Here is a 25,422-nt window from a genome sequence, read left to right as displayed (position 1 = left end):
CATGGGAGGGAGAGGGAGGCGCCAGGGCTTAGGTTGGGCTGCCCTCCCTTCCCCCCACTATATATAGGGCCAAGGGAGAGGGGGGAGGCGCAGCCTTGGCCCTTCCTCCAAGGAAGGGTGCGGCCAGGGAGGAGTCCCTCCTCCCCAAGGCACCTCGGAGGTGCCTTCCCCCTTTAGGACTCTTCCTCTCCCTTGATTCTTGGCGCATGGGCCTCTTGGGGCTGGTGCCCTTGGCCCATATAGGCCAAGGCGCACCCACTACAGCCCATGTGGCCCCCCGGGGCAGGTGGCCCCACCCGGTGGACCCCCGGGACCTTTCCGGTGGTCCCGGTACAATACCGGTGACCCCGAAACTTGTCCCGATGGCCAAAACAGCACTTCCTATATATAATTCTTTACCTCCGGACCATTACAGAACTCCTCGTGACGTCCGGGATCTCATACGGGACTCCGAACAACTTTCGGGTTACTGCATACTAATATCTCTATAACCCTAGCGTCACCGAACCTTAATTGTGTAGACCCTACGGGTTCGGGAGACATGCAGACATAACCGAGATGACTCTCCGGTCAATAACCAACAGCGGGATCTGGATACCCATGTTGGCTCCCACATGTTCCACGATGATCTCATCAGATGAACCACGATGTCAAGGACTTAATCAATCCCATATACAATTCCCTTTGTCCATCGGTACGACACTTGCTCGAGATTCGATCGTCGGTATCCCGATACCTTGTTCAATCTCGTTACCGGCAAGTCTCTTTACTCGTTTCGTAACACATCATCCCGTGATCAACTCCTTGATCACACTGTGCACATTATGATGATGTCCTACCGAGTGGGCCCAGAGATACCTCTCCGTTTACACGGAGTGACAAATCCCAGTCTCGATTCGTGCCAACCCAACAGACACTTTCGGAGATACCTGTAGTGTACCTTTATAGCCACCCAGTTACGTTGTGACGTTTGGCACACCCAAAGCACTCCTACGGTATCCGGGAGTTGCACAATCTCATGGTCTAAGGAAATGATACTTGACATTAGAAAAGCTTTAGCATACGAACTACATGATCTTGTGCTAGGCTTAGGATTGGGTCTTGTCCATCACATCATTCTCCCAATGATGTGATCCCGTTATCAACGACATCTAATGTCCATGGTCAGGAAACCGTAACCATCCATTGATCAACGAGCTAGTCAACTAGAGGCTTACTAGGGACATGGTGTTGTCTATGTATCCACACATGTATCTGAGTTTCCTATCAATACAATTCTAGCATGGATAATAAACGATTATCATGAACAAGGAAATATAATAATAATCAATTTATCATTGCCTCTAGGGCATATTTCCAACAGGCGGGCACCCCATGGACACACAAGTTGATCTTCGTGATCGTTCTCTTAGCCGTGTGCGGTGCCCCCCTCCACCATAATCCTCGATAATATTGTAGCGGTGCTTAGGCGAAGCCCTGCGACGGTAGAACATCAAGATCGTCACCACGCCGTTGTGCTGACGGAACTCTTCCCTGACACTTTGCTGGATCAGAGTCCGGGGATCGTCGTCGAGCTGAACGTGTGCTAGAACTCGGAGGTGCCTTAGTTTCGGTGCTTGATCGGTCGGGCCGTGAAGACGTACGACTACATCAACCGCGTTGTGCTAACGCTTCCGCTTCCGGTCTACGAGGGTACATAGACAACACTCTCCCCTCTCGTTGCTATGCATCACCATGATCTTGCGTGTGCGTAGGAATTTTTTTGAAATTATTACGTCCCCCTACAGTGGCATCCGAGCCTGGTTTTATGCGTTGATGTTGTGCACGAGTAGAACACAAGTGAGTTGTGGGCGATATAAGTCATACTGCTTACCAGCATGTCATACTTTGGTTCGGCGGCATTGTTGGATGAAGCGGCCTGGACCGACATTACGCGTACGCTTACGTGAGACTGGTTCTACCGACATGCTTTGCACACAGGTGGCTGGCAGGTGTCAGTTTCTCCAACTTTAGTTGAACCGAGTGTAGCTACGCCCGGTCCTTGCGAAGGTTAAAACAGCACCAACTTGACAAACTATCGTTGTGGTTTTGATGCGTAGGTAAGATTGGTTCTTGCTTAGCCCGTAGCAGCCACGTAAAACTTGCAACAACAAAGTAGAGGACGTCTAACTTGTTTTTGCAGGGCATGTTGTGATGTGATATGGTCAAAGACGTGATGAGATATAAGTTGTTGTATGAGATGATCATGTTTTGTTGAAGTTATCGGCAACTGGCAAAATCCTTATGGTTGTCTCTCCATTGCATAAGATGCAAGCGCCAAATAATTGCTTTACTTTATCGCTATGCGATAGCAATAGTTGCAAGAGCAATTGTTGATGAGACGACCATGTAACGACACATTGATATAGATCAAGATGATGGAGATCATGGTGTCATGCCGGTGACGATAGAGATCATGACAATACTTTGGAGATGGAGATCAAAGGCGCAAGATGATCATGGCCATATCATGTCACATATTTTGATTGCATGTGATGTCTATCTTTTATACATCTTATTTTGCTTTGATTGACGGTAGCATTTTAAGATGATCTCTCACTAATTATCAAGAAGTGTTCTCCCTGAGTATGCACCGTTGCAAAAGTTCTTCGTGCTGAGACACCACATGATGATCGGGTGTGATAGGCTCTACGTTCGAATACAACGGGTGCAAAACAGTTGCACACGCGGAATACTCAGATTATACTTGACGAGCCAAGCATATACAGATATGGCCTCGGAACACGGAGACCGAAAGGTCGAGCGTGAATCATATAGTAGATGTGATCAACATAGTGATGTTCACCATTGAAACTACTCCATCTCACGTGATGATCGGACATGGTTTAGTTGATTTGGATCACGTGATCACTTAGAGGATTAGAGGGATGTCTGTCTAAGTGGGAGTTCTTAAGTAACATGATTAAATTGAACTTAAATTTATCATGAACTTAGTCCTGATAGTATTTTGCAAATTATGTTGTAGATCAATAGCTCGCATTGTTGCTTCCCTGTGTTTATTTTGATATGTTCCTAGAGAAAGCTAAGTTGAAATATGATGGTAGCAATTACACGGACTGGGTCCGTAACTTGAGGATTATCCTCATTGCTGCATAGAAGAATTATGTCCTTGATGCACCGCTAGGTGACAGACCTATTACAGGAGCAGATGCAGACGTTATGAACGTTTGGCTAGCTCAATATGATGACTACTTGATAGTTTAGTGCACCATGCTTAACGGCTTAGAATCGGGACTTCAAAGACGTTTTGAACGTCATGGACCATATGAGATGTTCCAGGAGTTGAAGTTAATATTTCAATCAAATACCCGAGTTGAGAGACATGGAGTCTCCAACAAGTTCTATAGCTAAAAGATGGAGGAGAATCGCTCAACTAGTGAGCATGTGCTCAGATTGTCTGGGTACTACAATCGCTTGAATCAAGTGAGAGTTAATATTCCATATAAGATAGTGATTGACAGAATTCTCTAGTCACCATCACCAAGTTAGTAGAACTTCGTGATGAACTATAGTATGCAAGGTATGACGAAAACGACTCCCGAGCTTATCATGATGATGAAATCGATGAAGGTAGAAATCAAGAAAGAGCATCAAGTGTTGATGGTTGACAAGACCACTAGTTTCAAGAAAAGGGCAAAGGGAAGAAGGGGAACTTCAAGAAGAACGACAAGCAAGTTGCTACTCAAGTGAAGAAGCCCAAGTCTGATCCTAAGCCTGAGACTAAGTGCTTCTACTACAAAGGGACTGGTCACTGGAAGTGGAACTGCCCCAAGTATTTGGCGGATAAGAAGGATGGCAAAGTGAACATAAGTATATTTGATATACATGTTATTGATGTGTACTTTACTAGTGTTTATAGCAACCCCTCAGTATTTGATACTAGTTCAGTTACTATGATTAGTAACTTGAATCGGGAGTTGCAGAATGAACAAAGACTAGTTAAGGGTGAGGTGACGATGTGTGTTGGAAGTAGTTCCAAGATTGATATGATCATCATCGCACACTCCCTATACTTTTGGGATTAGTGTTGAACCTAAATAAGTGTTATTTGGTGTTTGCATGAATATGATTTGATCATGTTTATTGCAATACGGTTATTCATTTAAGTAAGAGAACAAATTGTTGTTCTGTTTACATGAATAAAACCTTATATGGTTACACACCCAATGAAAATGGTTCATTGGATCTCGATCATAGTGATACACATATTCATAATATTGAAGCCAAAAGATGCAAAGTTAATAATGATATTGCAACTTATTTGTGGCACTGCCGTTTAGGTCATATTGGTGTAAAGCGCATGAAGAAACTCCATGCTGATGGACTTTTGGAATCACTTGATTATGAATCACTTGATGCTTGCGAACCATGCCTCATGGGCAAGATGACTAAGACTCCGTTCTCCAGAACAATGGAGCGAGCAACTGACTTATTGGAAATAATACATACTGATGTATGCGATCCGATGAGTGTTGGAGCTCGCGGCGGGTATCGTTATTTTCTGACCTTCACAGATGATTTGAGCAGATATGAGTATATCTACTTGATGAAACACAAAGTCTGAAACATTTGAAAAGTTCAAAGAATTTCAGAGTGAAGTGGAGAATCATCGTAACAAAAATAAAAGTTTCTACGATATGATCGCAGAAATAAAATATTTGAGTTAACGAGTTTGGCCTTCAGTTAAAACAATGTGAAATAGTTTCACTACTCACGCCACCTGGAACACCACAGTGTAATGGTGTGTCCGAACGTCATAACCATACTTTATTAGATATGGTGCGATCTATGATGTCTCTTACAGATTTACCGCTATCGTTTTGGGGTTATGCATTAGAGACAGCTACATTCACGTTAAAAAGGGCACCATCTAAATCCGTTGAGGCGACACCATATGAACTATGGTTTGGCAAGAAACCAAAGTTGTCGTTTCTTAAAGTTTGGGGTTGTGATGCTTATGTGAAAAAGTTTCATCCTGATAAGCTCAAACCCAAATCGGAGAAATGCGTCTTCATAGGATACCCAAAGGAGACAGTTGGGTACACCTTCTATCACAGATCTGAAGGCAAGATATTCGTTGCTTAGAATGGATCCTTTCTAGAGAAGGAGTTTTTCTCGAAAGAAGTGAGTGGGAGGAAAGTAGAACTTGATGAGGTAACTGTACCTGCTCCCTTATTGGAAAGTAGTTCATCACAGAAACTGGTTCCTGTGACACCTACACCAATTAGTGAGGAAGCTAATGATATTGATCATGAAACTTCAGATCAAGTTACTACTGAACCTCGTAGGTCAACCAGAGTAAGATCCGCACCAGTGTGGTATGGTAATCCTGTTCTGGAGGTCATGTTACTTGACCATGACGAACCTACGAACTATGAGGAAGCGATGATGAGCCCAGATTCCGCAAAATGGCTTGAGGCCATGAAATCTGAGATGAGATCCATGTATAAAAACAAAGTATGGACTTTGGTTGACTTGCCCGATGTTCGGCAAGCCATTGAGATTAAATGGATCTTCAAGAGGAAGACGGACGCTGATAGTAGTATTACTATCTACAAAGCTAGACTTGTCGAAAAAGGTTTTTGAAAAAGTTCAAGGTGTTGACTACGATGAGATTTTCTCACTCGTATCGATGCTTAAAGTCTGTACGAATCATGTTAGCAATTGCCGCATTTTATGAAATCTGGCAAATGGATAACAAAACTGCAATCCTTAATGGATTTCTTAAAGAAGAGTTGTATATGATGCAACCAGAAGGTTTTGTCAATCCTAAAGGTGTTAACAAAATGTGCAAGCTCCAGCGATCCATCTATGGACTAGTGCAAGCATCTCAGAGTTGGAATATACGCTTTGATGAGTTGATCAAAGCATATAGTTTTATACAGACTTGCGGTGAAGCCTGTATTTACAAGAAAGTGAGTGGGAGCACTACAACATTTCCGATAAGTATATGTGAATGACATATTGTTGATCGGAGATAATGTAGAATTATTCTGCAAAGCATAAAGGAATGTTTGAAAGGAGTTTTTCAAAGAAAGACCTCGGTGAAGCTGCTTACATATTGAGCATCAAGATCTATAGAGATAGATCAAGACGCTTGATAAGTTTTTTCAATGAGTACATACCTTGACAAGATTTTGAAGTAAGTTCAAAATGGAACAGTCAAAGAAAGAGTTCTTGCCTGGTGTGAAATTGAGTAAGACTCAAAGCCCGACCACGGCAGAAGATAGAAAGAGAATGAAAGTCATTCCCTATGCCTCAGCCATAGGTTCTATAAAGTATGCCATGCTGTGTACCAGACCTATTGTATACCCTACACTGATTTTGGCAAGGGAGTACAATAATGATCTAAGAGTAGATCACTGGACAACGGTCAAAATTATCCTTAGTGGAATAAGGAAATATTTCTCGATTATGGAGGTGACAAAAGGTACGTCGTAAAAAGTTACGTCGATGCAAGTTTTGACACCGATCTGGATGACTCTAAGTCTCGATCTAGATACATATTGAAAGTGGGAGCAATTAGCTAGAGTAGCTCCGTGCAGAGCATTGTAGACATAGAATTCGCAAAATACTTACGGATCTGTATGTGACAGACCCGTTGACTAAAATTATCTCACAAGCAAAACATGATCACACCTTAGTACTCATTGGGTGTTAATCACATAAGCAATGTGAACTAGATTACTGACTCTAGTAAACCCTTTGGGTGTAGGTCACATGACGATGTGAACTATGGGTGTTAATCACATGGTGATGTGAACTATTAGTGTTGAATCACATGGCAATGTGAACTAGATTATTGACTCTAGTGCAAGTGGGAGACTGAAGGAAATATGCCCTAGAGGCAATAATAAAGTTATTATTTATTTCCTTATATCATGCTAAATGTTTATTATTCATGCTAGAATTGTATTAACCGGAAACATCATACATGTGTGAATACATAGACAAACAGAGTGTCACTAGTATGCCTCTACTTGACTAGCTCGTTAATCGAAGATGGTTATGTTTCCTAACCATGAACAAAAGAGTTGTTATTTGATTAACGGGATCACATCATTAGAAGAATGATGTGATTGACATGACCCATTCCATTAGCTTAGCACCCGATCGTTTAGTATGTTGCTATTGCTTTCTTCATGACTTATACATGTTCCTATGACTATGAGATTATGCAACTCCCGTTTGCCGGAGGAACACTTTGTGTGCTACCAAACGTCACAACGTAACTGGGTGATTATAAAGGAGCTCTACAGGTGTCTCCAAAGGTACATGTTGGGTTGGCGTATTTTGAGATTAGGATTTGTCACTCCGATTGTCGGAGAGGTATCTCTGGGCCCTCTCGGTAATGCACATCACATAAGCCTTGCAAGCATTGCAACTAATGAGTTAGTTGCGAGATGATGTATTACGAAACGAGTAAAGAGACTTGTCGGTAACGAGATTGAACTAGGTATTGAGATACCGACGATCGAATCTCGGGCAAGTAACATACCGATGACAAAGGGAACAAAGTATGTTGTTATGCGGTCTGACCGATAAAAGATCTTCGTAGAATATGTGGGAGCCAATATGAGCATCCAGGTTCCGCTATTGGTTATTGACCGGAGACGTGTCTCGGTCATGTCTACATTGTTCTCGAACCCGTAGGGTCCGCACGCTTAAGGTTTTGATGACAGTTTCATTATGAGTTTATATGTTTTGATGTACCAAAGGAGTTCGGAGTCCCAGATGAGATCGGAGACATGACGAGGAGTCTCGAAATGGTCGAGACGTAAAGATCGATATATTGGACGACTATATTCGGACATCGGAAAGGTTCCGAGTGATTCGGGTATTTTCGGAGGTACCGGGAAGTTACGGGAATACGAGGAAGAAGCAATGGGCCTTAATGGGCCTTAGTGGGAAGGACCAGGAGGTGGCGCGCGCCCCTCCCAAGCCCAGTCCGAATTGGACAAGGGGTTTGGGGCGCGGCCCCTCTCTCCCTTCCTTCCCCTCTTCCCCCCTTTCCCCCCTTCTCCTAGTTGGACTAGGAAAGGAGGAAACCTACTCCAACTAGGAGTAGGAATCCTACTCCCCTGGCGCGCCCCTCCTAGGGCCGGCCTCCTCCCCCCTTGCTCCTTTATATACGGGGGCAGGGGGACACCCCATGGTCACACAAGTTGATCTTCGTGATCGTTCTCTTAGCCGTGTGCGATGCCCCCCTCCACCATAATCCTCGATAATATTGTAGCGGTGCTTAGGCGAAGCCCTGCGATGGTAGAACATCAAGATCGTCACCACGCCGTCGTGCTGACGGAACTCTTCCCCGACACTTTGCTGAATCGGAGTCCGGGGATCGTCATCGAGCTGAACGTGTGCTAGAACTCGGAGGTGCCGTAGTTTCGGTGCTTGATCGGTCGGGCCGTGAAGACGTATGACTACATCAACCGCGTTGTGCTAACGCTTCCGCTTCCGGTCTACGAGGTACGTAGACAACACTCTCCCCTCTCGTTGCTATGCATCACCATGATCTTGCGTGTGCGTAGGAAATTTTTTGAAATTACTACGTTCCCCTACAAGTACACGTATAAGAGCATAAGGAGGTAGAGAATAAAAAGTAATTGTTGTTACCTAGGGGCAGTTTTGAAAGCCGGTAGCTGGGTCTGTGATGAGTCACCGGAGGAAGAGTGAGAAGCCTCCTGATAGTTTGAATCGGAAGAATTAAGTGCCTGGCGAATGAGACCCGCCAGTTGATAAAAAGAGTTTAAATTTTGAAGGCCCTCGTTTCGACGTTTCCGCAGAGCTGGAGTATATGGTAAGCCAGAGGATAACTCTTCACCTCCGCTAGTCCGAGTTTGTCGTCGGTTCTCGTGCTGCTATTGCTTCAAAAGAAAGTGAGGATCCAAATGAGCTAAGGGGTGTGAAAAGCTTACTTTCCGGGTTACCCGTCGAATTTTCTGTCTTGGCAAAGGCTTTGAGTCGGAGGAAATAATAGTTACCTCTTCTTCGACCGCTTGACTGGCCCCCATGTCATCCTGATGATAAGCAGTCTCATCAAGATGGTTGAAAAAGGAGCCAAGGGAATCAAGGGCTACCTCCGACTCAGAATTGTCGTCCAGTCCAAGCATCTTGGAAGCAGTTAATTTCTTCTTATTCTTCTTGGCAGCTTTCTTGACGGCTTTCATTTTGGCCCTGGCTTTCTTGGCAGCTTCATGGTCATACTCCTTGTTCCAAAAATCGGATTCAGCCTGTGAAAATCATCAAAGTTGAGTTAATGGTCATACTCCTTGTTCCATGACTAAGTCCTTCTGCTAGGACATCTGCTGTGACAATTCCACGACACACCTGCTTATCAATTTCATCCTTTTGCAAAGGAGAGTATCTATATGGTCTAGAATTCACTGGAACACTATCGGGTAAAAGAGAAATGGCATGATCAAATGCCCTATGTGGTGGCAACTGTTGTGGTTTTTGGAACACATCACGATATTCAGTTAGAAGTTGTTGAATACCTTCAGGTGTAGTTTGAACAGATATACCCGCCTTCGGGGCTAATACAGTTGTAGCCCAAACATCATTTCCTTTAAGACACTTTTCAATTTGCTTTGCAGTGAGTTCTTTAATCTGTGTGACAGGTTTATCTTGCATGCCTTGTAAAGTAATCATCTGGTCCTGTCCTGATGTTGGAATCTGGATCCATTTTCTTCCCAATGACAGGTCATAGGACCCCACTCCTTCAGCCAACCCATGCCCAAAATGACGTCACAGCCTCCAAAGGGAACAACCTTCATGTCACTAGTGAATGTATGACCCTCAATCCACCATTTGAGCCCCTAGACTTCTTGATCACACTACATGAACTCACCAGTTGCCACTTTCACTTTCAGAGGGGCAGGAAGTGCAGTAGTAGTACACTGTAGCCTATCCACTAACAGTTGGTCAATGAAAGTATGTGAACTGCCAGAGTCCACCAACAGGAGCATGACCTTATTGTCCACCATGGCTCTTAATCTAATTGTCTTGGGATTTTGTGAACCAGACAGAGCACTAATAGACAGAAATGCAGCAGCTCGGCTGCAGATTCTTCCACAGCCAGGGCATCCAACATAGCATCTTCCAAATACACTTGGTCCTTTGTACTAATAGCAGCAGCCTTGGCCCGCACTTCATTTTTTTGCACAAGTGTCCAGGAGCATATTTCTCTCCACAACTATAATAGAGGCCATTGGCCCTTCTATAATCCTTGATTTGTTTGGCTTTCCAAATCTCCCCAACTGCAAATTGTGTTCTCTGTATTGGCTCTCAAGTTTGCTATGTTCTGTATCCTCCATTTCTATGAAAACGCCCTTGTTGACCTCTGTTTCTCTCCAACATTGCCTCCTGCACCAATGCATATTCGGCCGCTGTGTTGACTGACAAGGATAACTGAATTTCCACGGTAGAATGATTTCTTCCTTTAGTCCTAAAACAAACTAAGTTACCAGCAATGCTTCACTCATAGCCCCTTCATACAGCCATACTTGGTATACCAACTGGTTGAAATTATTGCATTATTCCTGTACTGATCCCACCCGTGTCAGCACTAGCAAATCCCGCATGCAGTCATGATGCATGTTCAGATCAAACTCCTACAGAATTGCTGATGCAAACTGACTCCATGAAGAGCAGTAATCAGATAACTTATACGCTTGATACCAATGTGTTGCATTTCCAGTGTTGTTCTCGAAGGGATAGACAGGCAGGACAACGGTTCTGGACCTGTTGAGTTGTTTTGCCTGCTCCGACAACGATTGGTCAAGGGGAGTGCACCCTTTTCATTTTGGCAACGTGTGTATTTTATTTTTGTGCAATGAGGGTGTGTGTACCTGGCTGGCATTTTTTAAGGTGGTGGGAATATTTTTCGTCCTGAACTATTTTGTAAGTATATAAATGGTTCTTCAACTTTAAAACGAATAAACCCTGGTATATCAACTTATCAAACCAAATTTCTTGAATTTTTTGGCAAGCAAGCTTGAAACCTGCTCGAGCTGGGAGCCCCCTCCACACGATGTCCTGAAAATTAACATTGATGGCAGCTTTGTGGCTCATCTGAAGAGAGGAGGTTGCTCAGGTTGAGGCTTTCTGATAAGAGATGTATAGAGAGAAGTAATGGGTTCAGGAGCGGGTAAGATGGACCATGTTCAAGACAGTTTGCAAGCGGAGGCAGTGGCCTGTGTCCAGGCTATGAATCAGTCCATACAAGGGGGGATGACCAATGTCATGGTCGAAACAGATTCACAGCTGCTGGTCCAAGCCGTTAACAATTCTAAGAGTTTCGATCTTGCGCCCAATGGTGTCCTATTTAGGGGGATTAAAGCCCTGGCTATGCTGCGCTTTAATTCTTTTTCTATTGGTTATTGCCTTCGGACATGTAATAGTGTTTTTTATGCATTAGCAACGTATGATTCGAAGATGGTGTATGAGCCCCAACCCGTTTGGCCGGGTGATGCACCCACCTTCATCCATGATTTGGTTCCCAATGATATGGCACGACACAGTGGTTAATGGAATGAGATGTTCCAAGTTTTAAAAAAAACTTATAAAACTGAATTAGTTCGGTCCTCAATACCGCTTCAGGTGGTTTCCAAACGATGTAGACACAATTTTGAAGCCCCCGCGCAACCAGAGGCCAGAACGACTAGCACTGGAACCCTTTCCAGGTTCAAACACCAGCCGTTTGGTAGGTGCACGTCCGGCCAAGGTACATGGATGACCTACTACCAGTAGTGTTGTCACGTCGCGACAAGCACATACCTGCGGGCGCGCACGAGGACGCAACCCCGGGCGGCAAGGTGCCACGTGCCGCCGCTCATAGGGAGAGTTGACGTCATGGTCATGCTTTCGAGGCACCCCACGCGTGTCATTTAAAAAGGACCGTCATGTGGTGGTTGGGTAGCTGTCGCATGGGTTCGGGACGAATACCGAGCGGACATGCGACGCGTCCGTCTCTTAGGCCGGTCATGGTCATAGTGGGGAGTAACTTAGACTAGTGTCATGCATATGACACTAGCCTAAGTTACTACCTTCATAATGCAAAGTAACATAATAGTAGTACCTTATATGGCTTCATTTATTAGTTTGTAGACCCATCTTATCTTGGAAAGCGTTACGTTACAGTAACATATTATGTTACCACATCTCATTAATTACTTGCCACATAAGAAAAAATTTCTTGGAGTGCGCTATGTTACTTGTTAAGAGCAACTCCAATGGGGCGACCCAAACGGACGGTAATTTCGTCCGCTTTTTGTCCGTTTGGGTCGACCGCCCACCCGGCGTCCGTCCTGTTTTAGATATGGGTCGGCAGCGTGCCCAACACGCCGACCCATATGTGCCGGCTTGGCCGGCTGGCCGCCCTAATTTACATTGATGAATTGCATTCAAACATATTGTCACCGAATAAAATAGTATAGTTTACAAGCCGAATACAAAAATAAATGTTTCACATAGTTTTGCAAACAAATAAAAGAAGATACATCTATTGGTTGCCAACATGAGCCCACATATGCTCAACCAAATCATTTTGCAATTGCCGCTCCTCCATGCTCAGGCACAACATTCTCACCCTAAAACTGAAACCCTTAATTGTACAGACGTTTCGGGTGCTCGTTTTCTACGATCATATTGTGCATGATCACACAAGCAGTTATCACCTCCCACAGTTTCTGCGTGCTTCAGGTATTAGCAGGATACCGAATGATGCCCCATCGAGATTGCAAAGCACCAAAGCCACGCTCAACATCCTTCCTATGACTCTCTTGCTTTTGGGCAAATATTTTCCTCTTTTCTCCGTCAGGGTTGGGTGTTGTCTTGACAATAGCGATCCACTAAGGATAGATACCGTCACCCAGGTAGTATCCTTTGTCGTAGTTGTGACCCTTGACAGTAAAGTTCACCGGTGGGCTGTAGTCTTTGGCAAGCCTAGCAAACACCGACGAGCGTTGAAGCACGTTGATATCATTGTGTGATCCAGCCATGCCAAAGAAAAAGTGCCAGATCCAGAGATCTTGAGACGCCACGGCCTCTAGTATGACAGTGCAAGCCCTGACATGGCCCTTATACTGCCCTTGCCATGCAGAAGGGCAGTTCTTCCACTCCCAGTGCATGCAGTCTATGCTGTCAAGCATCCCTGGGAAGCCCCTACTGGCATTCATCGCCAACAAACGGGGTGTATCTTCAGCTGTCGGCTCTTTCAAATACTCAGGGCCAAACACAACAACAACAACCTTGCAGAACTTATACAGGGACTCTAGGCATGTAGACTCGCTCGTACTGACGTACTCGTCAATGAGATCACCGGGCACTCTGTATGCAAGCATTCCGATGGCGGCAGTGCATTTCTGATAAGAGGAGAAACCAATCTTGCCGACGGCATCCTCTTTGCACTCGAAATAGTCATCATAGCCGCCCACCCCCTCTCTAATACGGTTGAAAAGATGCCTGCTCATGCGGAAACAACGACGAAATTTTTAATGTTTAAACAACGGGTTTGTTGTATCAAAGTAGTCCTTCTAAAGAAGGAAATGCCCGCTATCTCGGTTGCGATTCAATGCTGGAAAGTGGCCCGGAATGGAGCCACGGAACAACGGCCGCTGGCTGTTGAGGTGGTGATGGACCAACACGACATCCAATATCTCCTCCTCGTCGTCGGATGACGAATCGTCGGAGTCGCAAAGGAAACCGTGTAAAAAGAACTTGTCGCTGGAGTCCATTTTATACCAATGTGCCACCGACCAGCGGGCCCCGGGGGAGGAGAAGGCGAGCGTGCGCGCGTCCGTCGCGTGTCTGCTCCGACGCAATTTCGGCTCAAAAAATGGACCGGGAATGGGTCGCCCGCGGACACGCGTCCATTTGGGTCGGCGCGTTGGGCCGCGTTTTATGTCCGGCCGACCCAAACGGACGGTGGCGGACGAAATGGGTCGTCTCATTGAAGTTGCTCTAAGTTACTCCCACTATAGGTCATGTTTGGTTCGGCTGTGGATTTCTAAAAGCAGTTGTGAAAAATCTGCTATGAAAAAACAACTGTGGAAAATTTGATGTGAAAAAAATATAGGTCATTTGGCAAACCAGCTGATACAGTTTTTTTTCTTCAGATTTTAACCCGCAGCGGAACCAAATTTTGGAAAGCACGTCCTGGGCTGCTTCGCCCTTTGGTTCAGATTCTACTGCGCGACAGCGGAATCTGTCGATAAAAGCTGAACCAAATATGACCTATGACTAGCCTTATCCGTGTGGATGCAAATTTGATTTAGTTCACGCAAACATAAAATAAATAAAATTGTCAAATAAGTCGTCGTGTTGGGTCATGATTTAGACTAGTCACAAGGGGAGTAACTTAACTAGTAACATCACACATTTCAATATAAAATTGCTTATGTGGCAGCTAATTAATGAGGAGAGAGGGGTTTGTGATAACTTAGCTAGTTACTGTAACATCACACATTTCAAGGCATATTAAGTCTATAGCCTAATAAATGAATTTTTTCATGATACCATTCATATGTTACTATCCACTATGAAGATAGTAACATAAACTAGTAACATCAACAAGTTACTACTCTTTACTCCCCACTATGAGCAGTCTTAAACCCACGCGGATCCAAACGGACTCAGCGGATGAAATGCGTAATTGGAGTTGCCCTGACTCCTAGAGATCCGGACCAATGGAAGGTCGCATCCAACGTCTGATGACGCCCCGACAACAAAGTCGTCGCCTGGTCTCCTCCGCCGCTCCCGCCACTCTCCTGCTCCTACTCCTCGCCGGCGCCGCCGACGCCGTGCCACCGCTAGTCGGAGTTTCTCCCCAGGGTGAACGAGCCAGATGCCTGTGCGCCCCTCCTCCGCATCTATTTCCTCCTCTCATCCTGATAAAATTGTTTCTGCAGACGAGGCGTACTTCGCGCCGCAGGTGATTGCCTGCAGGGACGGCTCGGGCTCCTTCCCCAGGAGCCGGCTCAACGATGGATACTGCGATTGCACCGATGGAACCGACGAGCCAGGTTTTTCCCTATCTGCCCTGGATTTGCCTGAACTTGACTGCGAAGTCCCCAACTGTGTAGATCTGGTCGATTTTGCTGATGTGATTACGTCTGATTGGAATGTCGCGGTTAGGTACTACTATAATTGATTAAAGCAGGCCAGCTTTTGTCTTGCGGATTTAGTTACGCCAGTTGAAACTGCAATTCACCAAACTAAGTGCAAGAGTGAAATGCATAACTTTGACAGTACTTTGCAGTTTATTTTCTGGCAGTTTAGGTCAGTATGAGCTATTAGGCCAGCTCTAACTACTGCAGATCTTTATGCATTACACTAGTACCACATGTGCACATTATCAATTGCGTTTTTTGTTGTTGGGCTAACTGCAATTGTGGCAGGCCTCGCTGTTACTTTTCCTGTAGTTCTGAATGCTCACTTTAGAACACTCTGCCAGACAACAATTTTTCCTCTTCACTTGATGCTAACAGCATTGCCCAAGATATTCACTAATGTAATGTTGTCATTCACATTATTTGCATTATACAGGCACTTCGGCTTGCCCAGAAGGCAAATTTTATTGTACAAACATTGGAGATCTTCCTCGTATCTTGTTCTCTTCGTTTGTGAATGATAACATTTGCGGTATGCTATTGATTTTGCAGACTATCATATCATGCTCTTCCTTTACTAGTTTGTACTTAGTATTTACTGGATTCTGTTTTGTTAATAGCAGAAATTTTGATACTGTTTCTATGTTTGTAGATTGCTGTGATGGAAGTGATGAGTATGAAAGTGGCATCCATTGTCCGAACACATGTAAAAAGAGACATGATGCTGCCGAGACAGACAATGGTTTTAGTGAGCTGTCAGTCGCACATTTAGGTGGAACAGACATAATTTCTAGTAAACATACACTTGACATAGAAGATCTTATCCAGAAGCTAAGAGGTACTTTCCCTTCAGAATGCTAGTTGTAGCTGTTTCTGGAGCAGAATATGTTTTTTATACGTGATTTCAATTGTCCTGTTTACAGGATTAAGAATGGCTGCAGTTATTGAACTGGGTCTTGTTGTATGTATTTTCGTTTTCTACTTTGCTCGACGGAGCACTCGGGCACGGAGGAGACAATATATTTTGAAACGTAAGTAAGCTTTGGCCCCTCCAATTTATAACAGTGTGTTCTTTCTTTCTCTAGTACCCTCCGATACATATTTATTGTCACGGCTTTAGTACAACTTTGTACTAAAGCTGTGGCAATTAATATGTATTGGAGGGAGTAGTATTTTGTGAAATAACGTAAAGTGTAAGCTTCTTATCTTGTTAGAACAAAATGAAGGAACATGTAGGATAAGTGGCATCTTCTATTTCTCTCTCTCGAACAGACGCGCATCAAAATGCCTGTCGCTCTATATTAGAAGAAGAATGTCATGAAGGCGCAAAGCAGTTCCTACCACACCAGTGGCATCTACCATGCGTCAACAAAAAAACCGTTTGAAGACTAACCTAAACTAAGACGAAAACAAGAGAAAAAAACTGTTCATGAGGGTCTGGACCCGAGAGGTGTGATTGTATATCCACCCGCGTCCCGCCCAAGTGAGTTAGGCTGAACATGATAACATAATTGATATACTAATTGATTTGTTATTCAGCTAAGCTGGTTTATATGTCCTGGCATTTGAGTGATGCTTTATTATTAGTAACTTCGCTGTCATTCAGAACTATCTTTTGAGATTCAGGGGATATTTGAGTGTTGGGTACTGTTTTGAGGAGCTTCAGTATTTAGCTTGAATGACACCCTAAAAAGGACCCCTCATCCAAACACACTCTTATCTTATGATCTAAGGAACTACTACTTTCTACTTTAATCCAGTTCAGCAGTAGCAAGCCTTTGTTATCCTGTTGGAACCTGCTGCAACTTGCAAGCACAGGACAGCAATCTTATATTCAACGCATTGTGATGAAATATTCTTGGTGGACTCACCAAATTAACCGTGTTATTTTCAGGTTAGAAAAGTTTTAAGCTTCTAGGGCTGATCGAGAATTGGAGATGGGAAGGTCAGGCATCCACAAGGTTTCTACGAGTAACTAGCCTACACATCTGCTGTTAAAAAGAAACTAGGCCAGGACAGTCGTGATTTATCCATGCAATATTTTCTGTCCGACCTTCCTGCCGGTAACGCCAGTTCAGTGCTTGTGTGTATATTAACTTACTATTGTGTTCGTGTGTTGTTGGCGATGGCATCCATAGGGTGGCTGTGGTGCTGTTCGCGGTAAGAGCATGGTTAACAATACAACCAACAATCGGTTATAAGGAGTTGCCATGTACATCAGTAAATTTTAAATATGTACTACTTTATTAATAATAGTTGGCCTACTTTACAACCTCACAAATTGTCCTGAGGCTCGTACTGCAGCTGACTACTAATGAACAGTTTGCTTCTTTTCTCTCTCCTCTTTTCACTACTCCAACTAAGCAAAGATAGAATATTTTAGTCCTTATAGCCTGTTTATGTCATCTTATTATACTTGCTCTAAGTTTTCTATGTTGTATCTCTGTCTTGGTGTAGCAGTTGCAGCCGACACAAGGAGCCAGTCAGCCAGTGGCGCTTTGGCCAGCCCCGTAGATTGTCGTCTGGCGGATTGCGACTGTTATCCTAGGGCAGAGGGAAGGCTATGAAGTTCCGTCCGTGCTTGTTATGCGAACTGAAGTTTTGACTGCCGCTTCTCTTACCTTGATCGCTGCCTGTTTTGTCTTTGGGGATCGATGCATCATTGTTTGTTCTCGTAGGTGCATCAATCTTTGATCACATGATGCTTGCCTTGATGTAATGTCTACGGTGGTGTAAGAAACTCTGGCTGGTGGTAATGCGTAACCTGTTTATTATATCATCACTCTAACCACGGTACGTATGACAATATTTCATCCGACACTGAACCATCGCCCTTGATCAAACAGTATCCAACTTCACACTCTTGCATCGGTAACTTCACCTTTTGAACCTTAAACCCTTTCTAGAAACGAAATCACCTCATGAGAAAAAGAAAAGAAAAGAAAAGAAAAGAAAAGACCTGCTGGGCCTTTGGGCTTACGATGATATACCCACCCCACAATGTTCCTGGCCCACTAGGGTTTTACGCCTCGTCCTTCACCCGCCTCTTCGGCCTCGTCGCACTCTGCCTATAATCTATAAATCCCCCCGAACCCTAAACCCTTTCGCGGCGCCGCCGCCGTCTCGGAGCATCGCACGGCAGCAAGCCCATCGCCCCCCACCGCCGCACGGCGACCTCAGCAACTCCGGCCAGGATGGTCGCGTTCAGGGTGAGCTCCTCTTTCTCGTACGCACCGCTATCACGGGGATTATTTCTCGTCGTGTGATCTGAACTGACCATTTGGCGCTCGCGCCAGTGCAGTTCCACCAGTACCAGGTGGTCGGGAGGGGCCTGCCGACGCCGACCGAGGATCATCCCAGGATCTACCGCATGAAGCTCTGGGCCACCAACGAGGTCCGCGCCAAGTCCAAGTTCTGGTGAGGACATGATTCAAATTTGGAAGCCTCTCGAGAATGCGTGAAGAAGAGCAACGGCCAGATCCTCGCCTTCAACGAGGTGAGTTCTTCTTCCACGCTCATTTTAGTTTACTCCCGTGGTTGAATCGTACTAACTTGGCAATGCCATTAGAAGGATATCCGAGTGTGAGATCGTTGTTAATTTATTTGCATTAGTGTACCACCAACTGTTCTCGTTGGTCAAAATGCTACATGCGTCTGCTGTAAAAGAATTCAATCAATGGCTTCTAGTGCATGTCTGGCTTATAGTGTTGCTTTTGTTCAATCTGTAGATTTTTGAGAAGAACCCCACCACAATCGAGAACTTTGGTATCTGGCTGCGTTACCAAAGCAGGACAGGATACCACAACATGTACAACGAGTACAGCGACACCACCCTCAATGGCGCGGTCGAGCAGATGTACACTGAGATGGCTTCTCGCCACTGTGCTGCATCCAGATCATCAAGACAGCCACTGTCCACTCCCAACATCTGCAAGCGTGATAACACTAAGCAGTTTCACAAGTCAGACATCAGGTTCCTGCTGGTCTACCAGAAGGTCAGGCCACCAAGTAGGAAACTGCAGACGACCTTCAAGGCCTCAAGGCCAAACTTGTTCGTGTGATCTAAGTCATCCGTCCATAACCTGTAAGCCCGTCCGTTGTGAAGTACTCCCTCCGTTCCTAAATATAAGTCTTTTAAGAAATTTCAAATGGATTACAATATACAGATGTATGTAGACATTTTAGAGTGCAGATTCACTTATTTTGCTCTGTATATAGTCATTTGTTGGAATCTCTAGAAAGACTTGTATTTGGGAACGGAGGGAGTATACTGCTAGTTCATATTAATATTATCCATATGCAAAATGTTTTTTTCCTTGATTATAGATAGCAGTTCCATGCAATGGCCTTTATGGGCTTGACAACACTTGTTTAATCTGTGTAACCCTTTATGGGCTTGTCAACACTTGTTTAACCTGTGTACATTTTTGGTTATATGACTGCCTGAGATGGGTACATCAACTCCCTTTTCCCTCTATTTTTTTGTTTGTTTTTCTTATATAATGGCTGGGACAAATCATTTGCCAACTAAAGATTGTAGTGATCTGGTTGAAATTGTTTCTGGAATGTACTTTGTCATACATATGTGCTAGTCTCATTGATTTGCATAATTGGACTTGGCTTCCATTTTTAGTCATGTTGCTATCAGCAGTGATATTGTTCTGTCATATCCAAGTAGTGATATTTTTTAGATACTTCGGTTTTGAACATCATTACAAATGTTCCAGTAGTTAGCATGGCAACTTTGCCGAGGTTACCAACAGTTCATTTGGTTCCCTCTTTTTCCCTGTTGCCAAAATCATGCCTGCTGTTGGATGTTTTAATTATGTTCATTAACCTGATGGTTTAATGAATGGGCATCCATGCCAACACTTACAAAATACAAGTTTGTATTTATTTCTTTTTAATTATCTGCTATTCTCCCAATCATAGTTTTGGATCATTATATTGTGGGGCAACTTTGCCGAGGCTGCCAAGATACAGTTTGGTTTCCTCTTTTTCCCTGTTGCCTATATCATTTGTCGATTGTTTGCTCAAGCTCATTGACCTTATTAGGTTTATGGTATGCATACTTGCCAACATGCTTGTTAGTTCCACATTGACTATAAACTGTAGTGAAGAATGTGTATTTTTGAAATTCTGCCGATATATTTGAGTTTTTGTCACTTGATCTCATTTATCATTGGGATCTGGTGAGGCAACTTTGCCGAGGCTACCAAGATATAATTTGGTTTCCTCTTTTTCCCTGTTGCCTATAACATTTGTCAATTGTTTGCTCAAGCTCATTGACCTTCTTAGGTTTATGGTATGCATACTTGCCAACATTTAGTTCTACACTGACTATATACTGTAGCAAAGTATGCGTATTCTCCTAACTCTGCTGATATATTTGAGTTTTTGTCACTAGATCTCATTTATCATTGGGATTTGGTGAGGCAACTTTGCCGAGGCTACCAAGATATAATTTGGTTTCCTCTTTTTCCCTGTTGCCTATAACATTTGTCATTTGTTTGCTCAAGCTCATTGACCTTCTTAGGTTTATGGTATGCATACTTGTCAACATACATACTGCCTATATGCTGCAGCGAAGGATATGTATTCTGCAGTTCCAAACTCTGCGTATGTGTTTTGAGTTCTGCTCACTAGGTCATATTTATCACTGGGACCTGGTGGGGCAACTTTGCCGAGGTTTCCAAGATATAGTTTGGCTTCCTCTTTTTCCCTGTTGCCTACATCGAGTTGCTTGGTTGCTTGAGCTCATTGGCCTTATTTGGTTTATGGAAGGCATCCTTGCCAACATCTTCTTGCGAAGTGTTTTGCCATACCTTTTGTTACCTGAAGTGTAAGTTAAGTTCATGTGGTTATGACTTATGAGGCAACTTTGCCGAGGTTTCCAACAAATAGTTTGGTTCCCTCCTTTTCCCTGTTGCCTACATCACTAGCTGCCAGAATGCTCTAGCTCCGTGACCTTCAGGTTATGGCAGGCATCCTCGCCGACATCTTTTTTATCTGTAGTTTTATCTAGTTAAAGTGCATTTGTTGCAAGGAGTAGTTGTTAGTGTTGAACTGATTTGGTTTGACTTGTGACTGAGATTATCTATTTAAAACAAGTCCTTTTTGGTTTTAGTTTTGAACTAAATTGCTAGCAATTGTTTTTATGACTAACTTTCAGTGGCGTCGTTACTCTTCCAGCTTGCTTTACTGTGCCGGATGGACTATTAATCCATTGGGGGATCTGATGTGTTTTGCAATTAGATAATTTGCCTGTTCTTAAGGATTGCCATTACTATGCCAGATACGATTTTGCTGCTGCATGTTTAAAATTAAGTGGCACCTGCAAATGTTGTAATACATTAGTCAATTGGAGATGATGGAAGGATCCGTACAGTCCTTTGCACTTCACTGCTATATGGTTTATATTGCCTCTGAACTGGAAACTGGAAGCGCAGTTTGAAATGAAAATAGGAACTTGGGAAGGAAAATATTATGAAAGTAAATCAGTCTTAACAAAAATAGCCGACCTCTGTGCCGTGTCACTCACAATGGCCACCACCAGATCGAGATGAGTGAACATTTATGTGAAGGGTGTTACAATTAATTATGTGGATAATCTCCACGTTGTAATTAGGAGGCAGTTAGCCATATGCTAACCGTCGCATCTTTCTCTCCCTTCTCTTCCAAACGCCGCGTCCGGTGGGTGCGTCCCCTCAGGGGATATATAATGTAAATCATCATCAATGAAGAGGACAGTTGATTTCATCCTCAATACGTTATCAGCACGCTCTACCACGAGCAAACAAGAGGTAAGCAGCATGGCCGTTGCGCTCACCGGCCTCCGCGCCGTGCAGCCTCTGGCCGTGCCCGCCCGCGCTCCGTCGCCGTCCTGTGCCCTGCAGCGCCGCGCAAGTGGCCGCCCGGCCTCCTAGTTCACGCTCGTCTCCCAGAAAGCGGCGGCTCGCGCGGAGACGCCTCTCCCACGGCATGCGCGTGGTACCATCGCCATCGGCGCTGAACGCAGCGAGCATGCTGGCCGTGCATGTGTTGCATGCAATGTATACTCCGGTACAAAGGAAATCCATCAACATGGATAGACCATGATCCGAGCCCTTGCTTGACAGCGGGATCCCGCACACGGCACACCATGCGTGTGCGTGTTGACGGAGCCTTTGCTCCGCGCTTCGTTGGGCGGCAACGCTCCGCCCTGCGCACCCTCCGTGCTGCCCCCGGCCTTTGCGCCATCCGGCTGCCCCGGCAGGCCTCGCGCCAGCCGCACCCGTGGCCACGCGCCGCACCCTATGCCCGGCTAACCGGCTTTCGCGCCGCGCCCGCCCGCCGCCGCCCCATGACCGCGCCGGCCGTGCGGCGTGCCTGTGGCTGCGCTCTGCCCAGCCGCCCGGCCGTACCACGGCCTCGGTGCCGTTGACGCGCCCCGCGTCTTTCCGCCCGGCTGTGCGCCGCGCTGCGCCCGCGCCCGGCCGTCTGGCCTCCGCCAGGCTGTGCCCGTGGCCGGCGAGCCCGAGGGGCGGTGGCAGTTGCAGTAACTGCACCAGAGAAGACAGGGAAATCTTATCCCTTCGCCTTTTTGCACTAAGATCCTCCCATATGCAGGAAATGGCAAAATAGGCTGAAACAGGGGTTAAATCGGTCCTAATAAGAGTACTAATTACTAGTATTTACCTGTTTTAGACCCGTTGTTTCAAATATTTTTCTGTTGAGTATAATGCTCCAGAAATTTAAGATATAAAAAATTTCCATGCCTATAAAGGTTGAGATTATTTATATCTATTATTTGCAATTGAGATTTTGAATCTCTTGCAAAGATAAATTTAGTACCTTTGGAGTACTGTTTCTCCGTTGAGTACAAGGTATTCCGGAATGTTTCTATGATGTATCTATTTCCATGTTAACCACATGTCGAGATTAATACGTCTATTTGCAATTGAGATTTTTAATTTCTTGCAAATGCAGAGGCAAAATTCTTAATGATTTCTTCAAATTGATGTATTGAGATCACAAGGTAGTGTGTAGATCTACTGCTTTGCAGATTATCACCATTATAGTTAAAGCCTATATTTTGTCATTTTGACATTATGATTGCTTAACAAAGTGCTCTCCCACATATTTTATTATGTCGTGACATAAGGCATTACGAGTGAGTATCTACTGATTTCATCAGATTATACTCCCTAGTGCTGTGAGATCTACTTCATTTTGGAGATTATATTCAAATGTCATACTTAGCAATTTGAGATTCACACTAATGGTTTCAAGCTAAGTTCTTGAAATATCCATTAATTTTGCAAAATTCATTACAACACTGATCATGATGGTCTTTAATTTACTACTTGTAAATTAATTATCTCTGATTTGCCCCTATAAGTAATAGATGGCTAAGTAATTTGAGGCTCTTGCCTTCAATGGCTACAACTTACTTAAGCGGGTCATGGACATCAAGATCAGTCTTGCCTCCTATAGGATAGCGCGTGCAATCCAAGCCACGCCACCGGGACGCAAAGGACCACAAGGGTAATGGTTTGTAACTCACTTTAAACCCTCAAACTGACACCATCAAGCTGTCACGAGACCCTATGAGCACGGAGAGCATGATGGTTGAATATGCATCAACCGACATGTTTGGAGACTATACATTTAGTCTCTTAGTCTCCTTGGTGATCTATTCATTTATGTCCATTTATGATGTTCTAATAAGAACATGATTATTGTTGTTATCATATATTGTATATCACAATATACTGTATCAGCACTTTGATACAAATACATTTGTATGTATTCTATATATCTGATAGTGATTTTCATATTGAGAATCTTCATGTCTATATATAGATTTCTACGGGAGTCAATCAGATGAAAAATGATATGTGCCTTGTGGACATATGCACCACAAACTTTATACTCACGGAAGTCCAATGTTTCCACTCTCATTTAGAGAAAGGAGATATTTAAATCGCTAGACGCGATGAGGTATTTGTTGGCTCGACTCGAGTCATATTTACAATCTCTGTGGGTACTCGAGTAACGTCAGGATGCTTTATCGCTTCCGGGTTTAACTCGTACCCTCTAAACTATAGAGGTATCCGTCAAAATGGTTTCCATAGCGAAACTTATGATGACAACAAAGAGAAATAACTTCTCTTTACCATATGCAACAGATATGGCAAGCACATTCTGAGTATCATCTGGATTGTACTACACATACGACACAACCCGTAGCACATGTTGTGTACGAGATAGTTTTTCAGAATGTCTTGTACATGACAAACTTGGCATACTCGCCTTGGTCATCGAGACATTGGGTTGAAACCGAAACTATCAACAATTCCAATAGTTTATGGTTATTATGATGCTAAATTTTAATACCATTTGGATTTTGTGTGCACTACAAGTGACACAGGGAAGCTAATTTTAAGACTCGCACACCTTAAAGTCTACGCTGAACCACTCAAACTCCTTGAATGCATCAACTCGAGGTAAGTGGCTCTTCCCAGCCATTGAGTAGACTATTCAGATATTCCATGGTTTTAAAAGACATATCTACATGACGGTCTTAAGTGTGTTCTTTATTCACACGAAACCATTGGCTCATTATCCTGACATCGATTTCAAGCAAATTGAATGGATAACATTGCAGAATTCTCCTTGAGGGCCTTCTCTATGGCTTTTGGATTGAAGTTTAGTAATTTATCCTAATGTCTAGACTCAAAATGGTTTGGTAGAATCCTATCCAAAGAGTTAAGATAATTGCATTATCTTTACTTTGGAATTGCAACTTGCCAACTTTACGTTGGAGTCATGCAGTTTTACACGCTCATGACAGAACTGCACAATATTATTCCCCTCTATCTTTGATATGTGGATATCTACCAAGTATTTCCTATCTGCGGTAATTCGATTGCATACCGATATCACCACCTGGCATACATCATTGGCCCCTCAACATATAGTTAGGATCTATGTGAGGAATAACTGTATTTCCGTCAATACCTCAAGCCCCTCGCATGGGGAGTTATTCAAGGCCAGTATGCTAATTCAATGAGGAACATTTCCAGGCATTAGGGGGAGATTTCAAGTACCATAAAGAATGCCAGGAAATTAGTGGAATGTTCAACACATTTCTGCCTCAAATCCACATACTCAAAGATCTGAACCATGTGTTCAGAAGATTTGCAACACATTGCAAATAACCTACGAGATTTATTTACTGACTATAAAGGTTTCACACAATCCTACAATC

At 44.0% G+C, this 25,422-nt stretch overlaps 1 protein-coding gene and 1 pseudogene across 4 annotated transcripts; both read left to right on the top strand.

Moving 5' to 3' along the window:
* Nucleotides 1-14,684: 14,684 nt before the first annotated feature.
* On the top strand, nt 14,685-19,604 carry LOC125544809 (glucosidase 2 subunit beta-like). Of its 4 annotated transcripts, none has more exons than XR_007299715.1 (9): nt 14,685-14,892; nt 14,970-15,083; nt 15,607-15,702; nt 15,823-16,008; nt 16,094-16,201; nt 17,065-17,131; nt 17,631-18,379; nt 18,472-18,666; nt 18,899-19,604. XR_007299715.1 is itself a non-coding variant. In XM_048708575.1 (6 exons), the coding sequence occupies exons 1-6, from the start codon at nt 14,748-14,750 to the stop codon at nt 17,067-17,069; spliced, it is 654 nt and encodes a 217-aa protein (XP_048564532.1). In that variant the 5' UTR covers nt 14,686-14,747; the 3' UTR covers nt 17,070-17,423. The 4 variants fall into 4 exon arrangements, 1 of the variants encoding a protein (XP_048564532.1); XR_007299714.1 differs by having other exon boundaries at nt 17,628-18,379; XR_007299716.1 differs by having other exon boundaries at nt 17,628-18,379; nt 18,467-18,666.
* LOC125544811 lies at nt 18,365-19,604 on the top strand (annotated as a pseudogene).
* Nucleotides 19,605-25,422: the final 5,818 nt, after the last annotated feature.

This window comes from Triticum urartu, chromosome 3, assembly GCF_003073215.2.
Source record: "Triticum urartu cultivar G1812 chromosome 3, Tu2.1, whole genome shotgun sequence".
NCBI classification, from domain to species: Eukaryota; Viridiplantae; Streptophyta; class Magnoliopsida; order Poales; family Poaceae; genus Triticum; species Triticum urartu.
The sequence above is the reverse complement of the archived record's forward strand: the minus strand, read 5'-3'. Positions and strand labels throughout refer to the sequence as shown.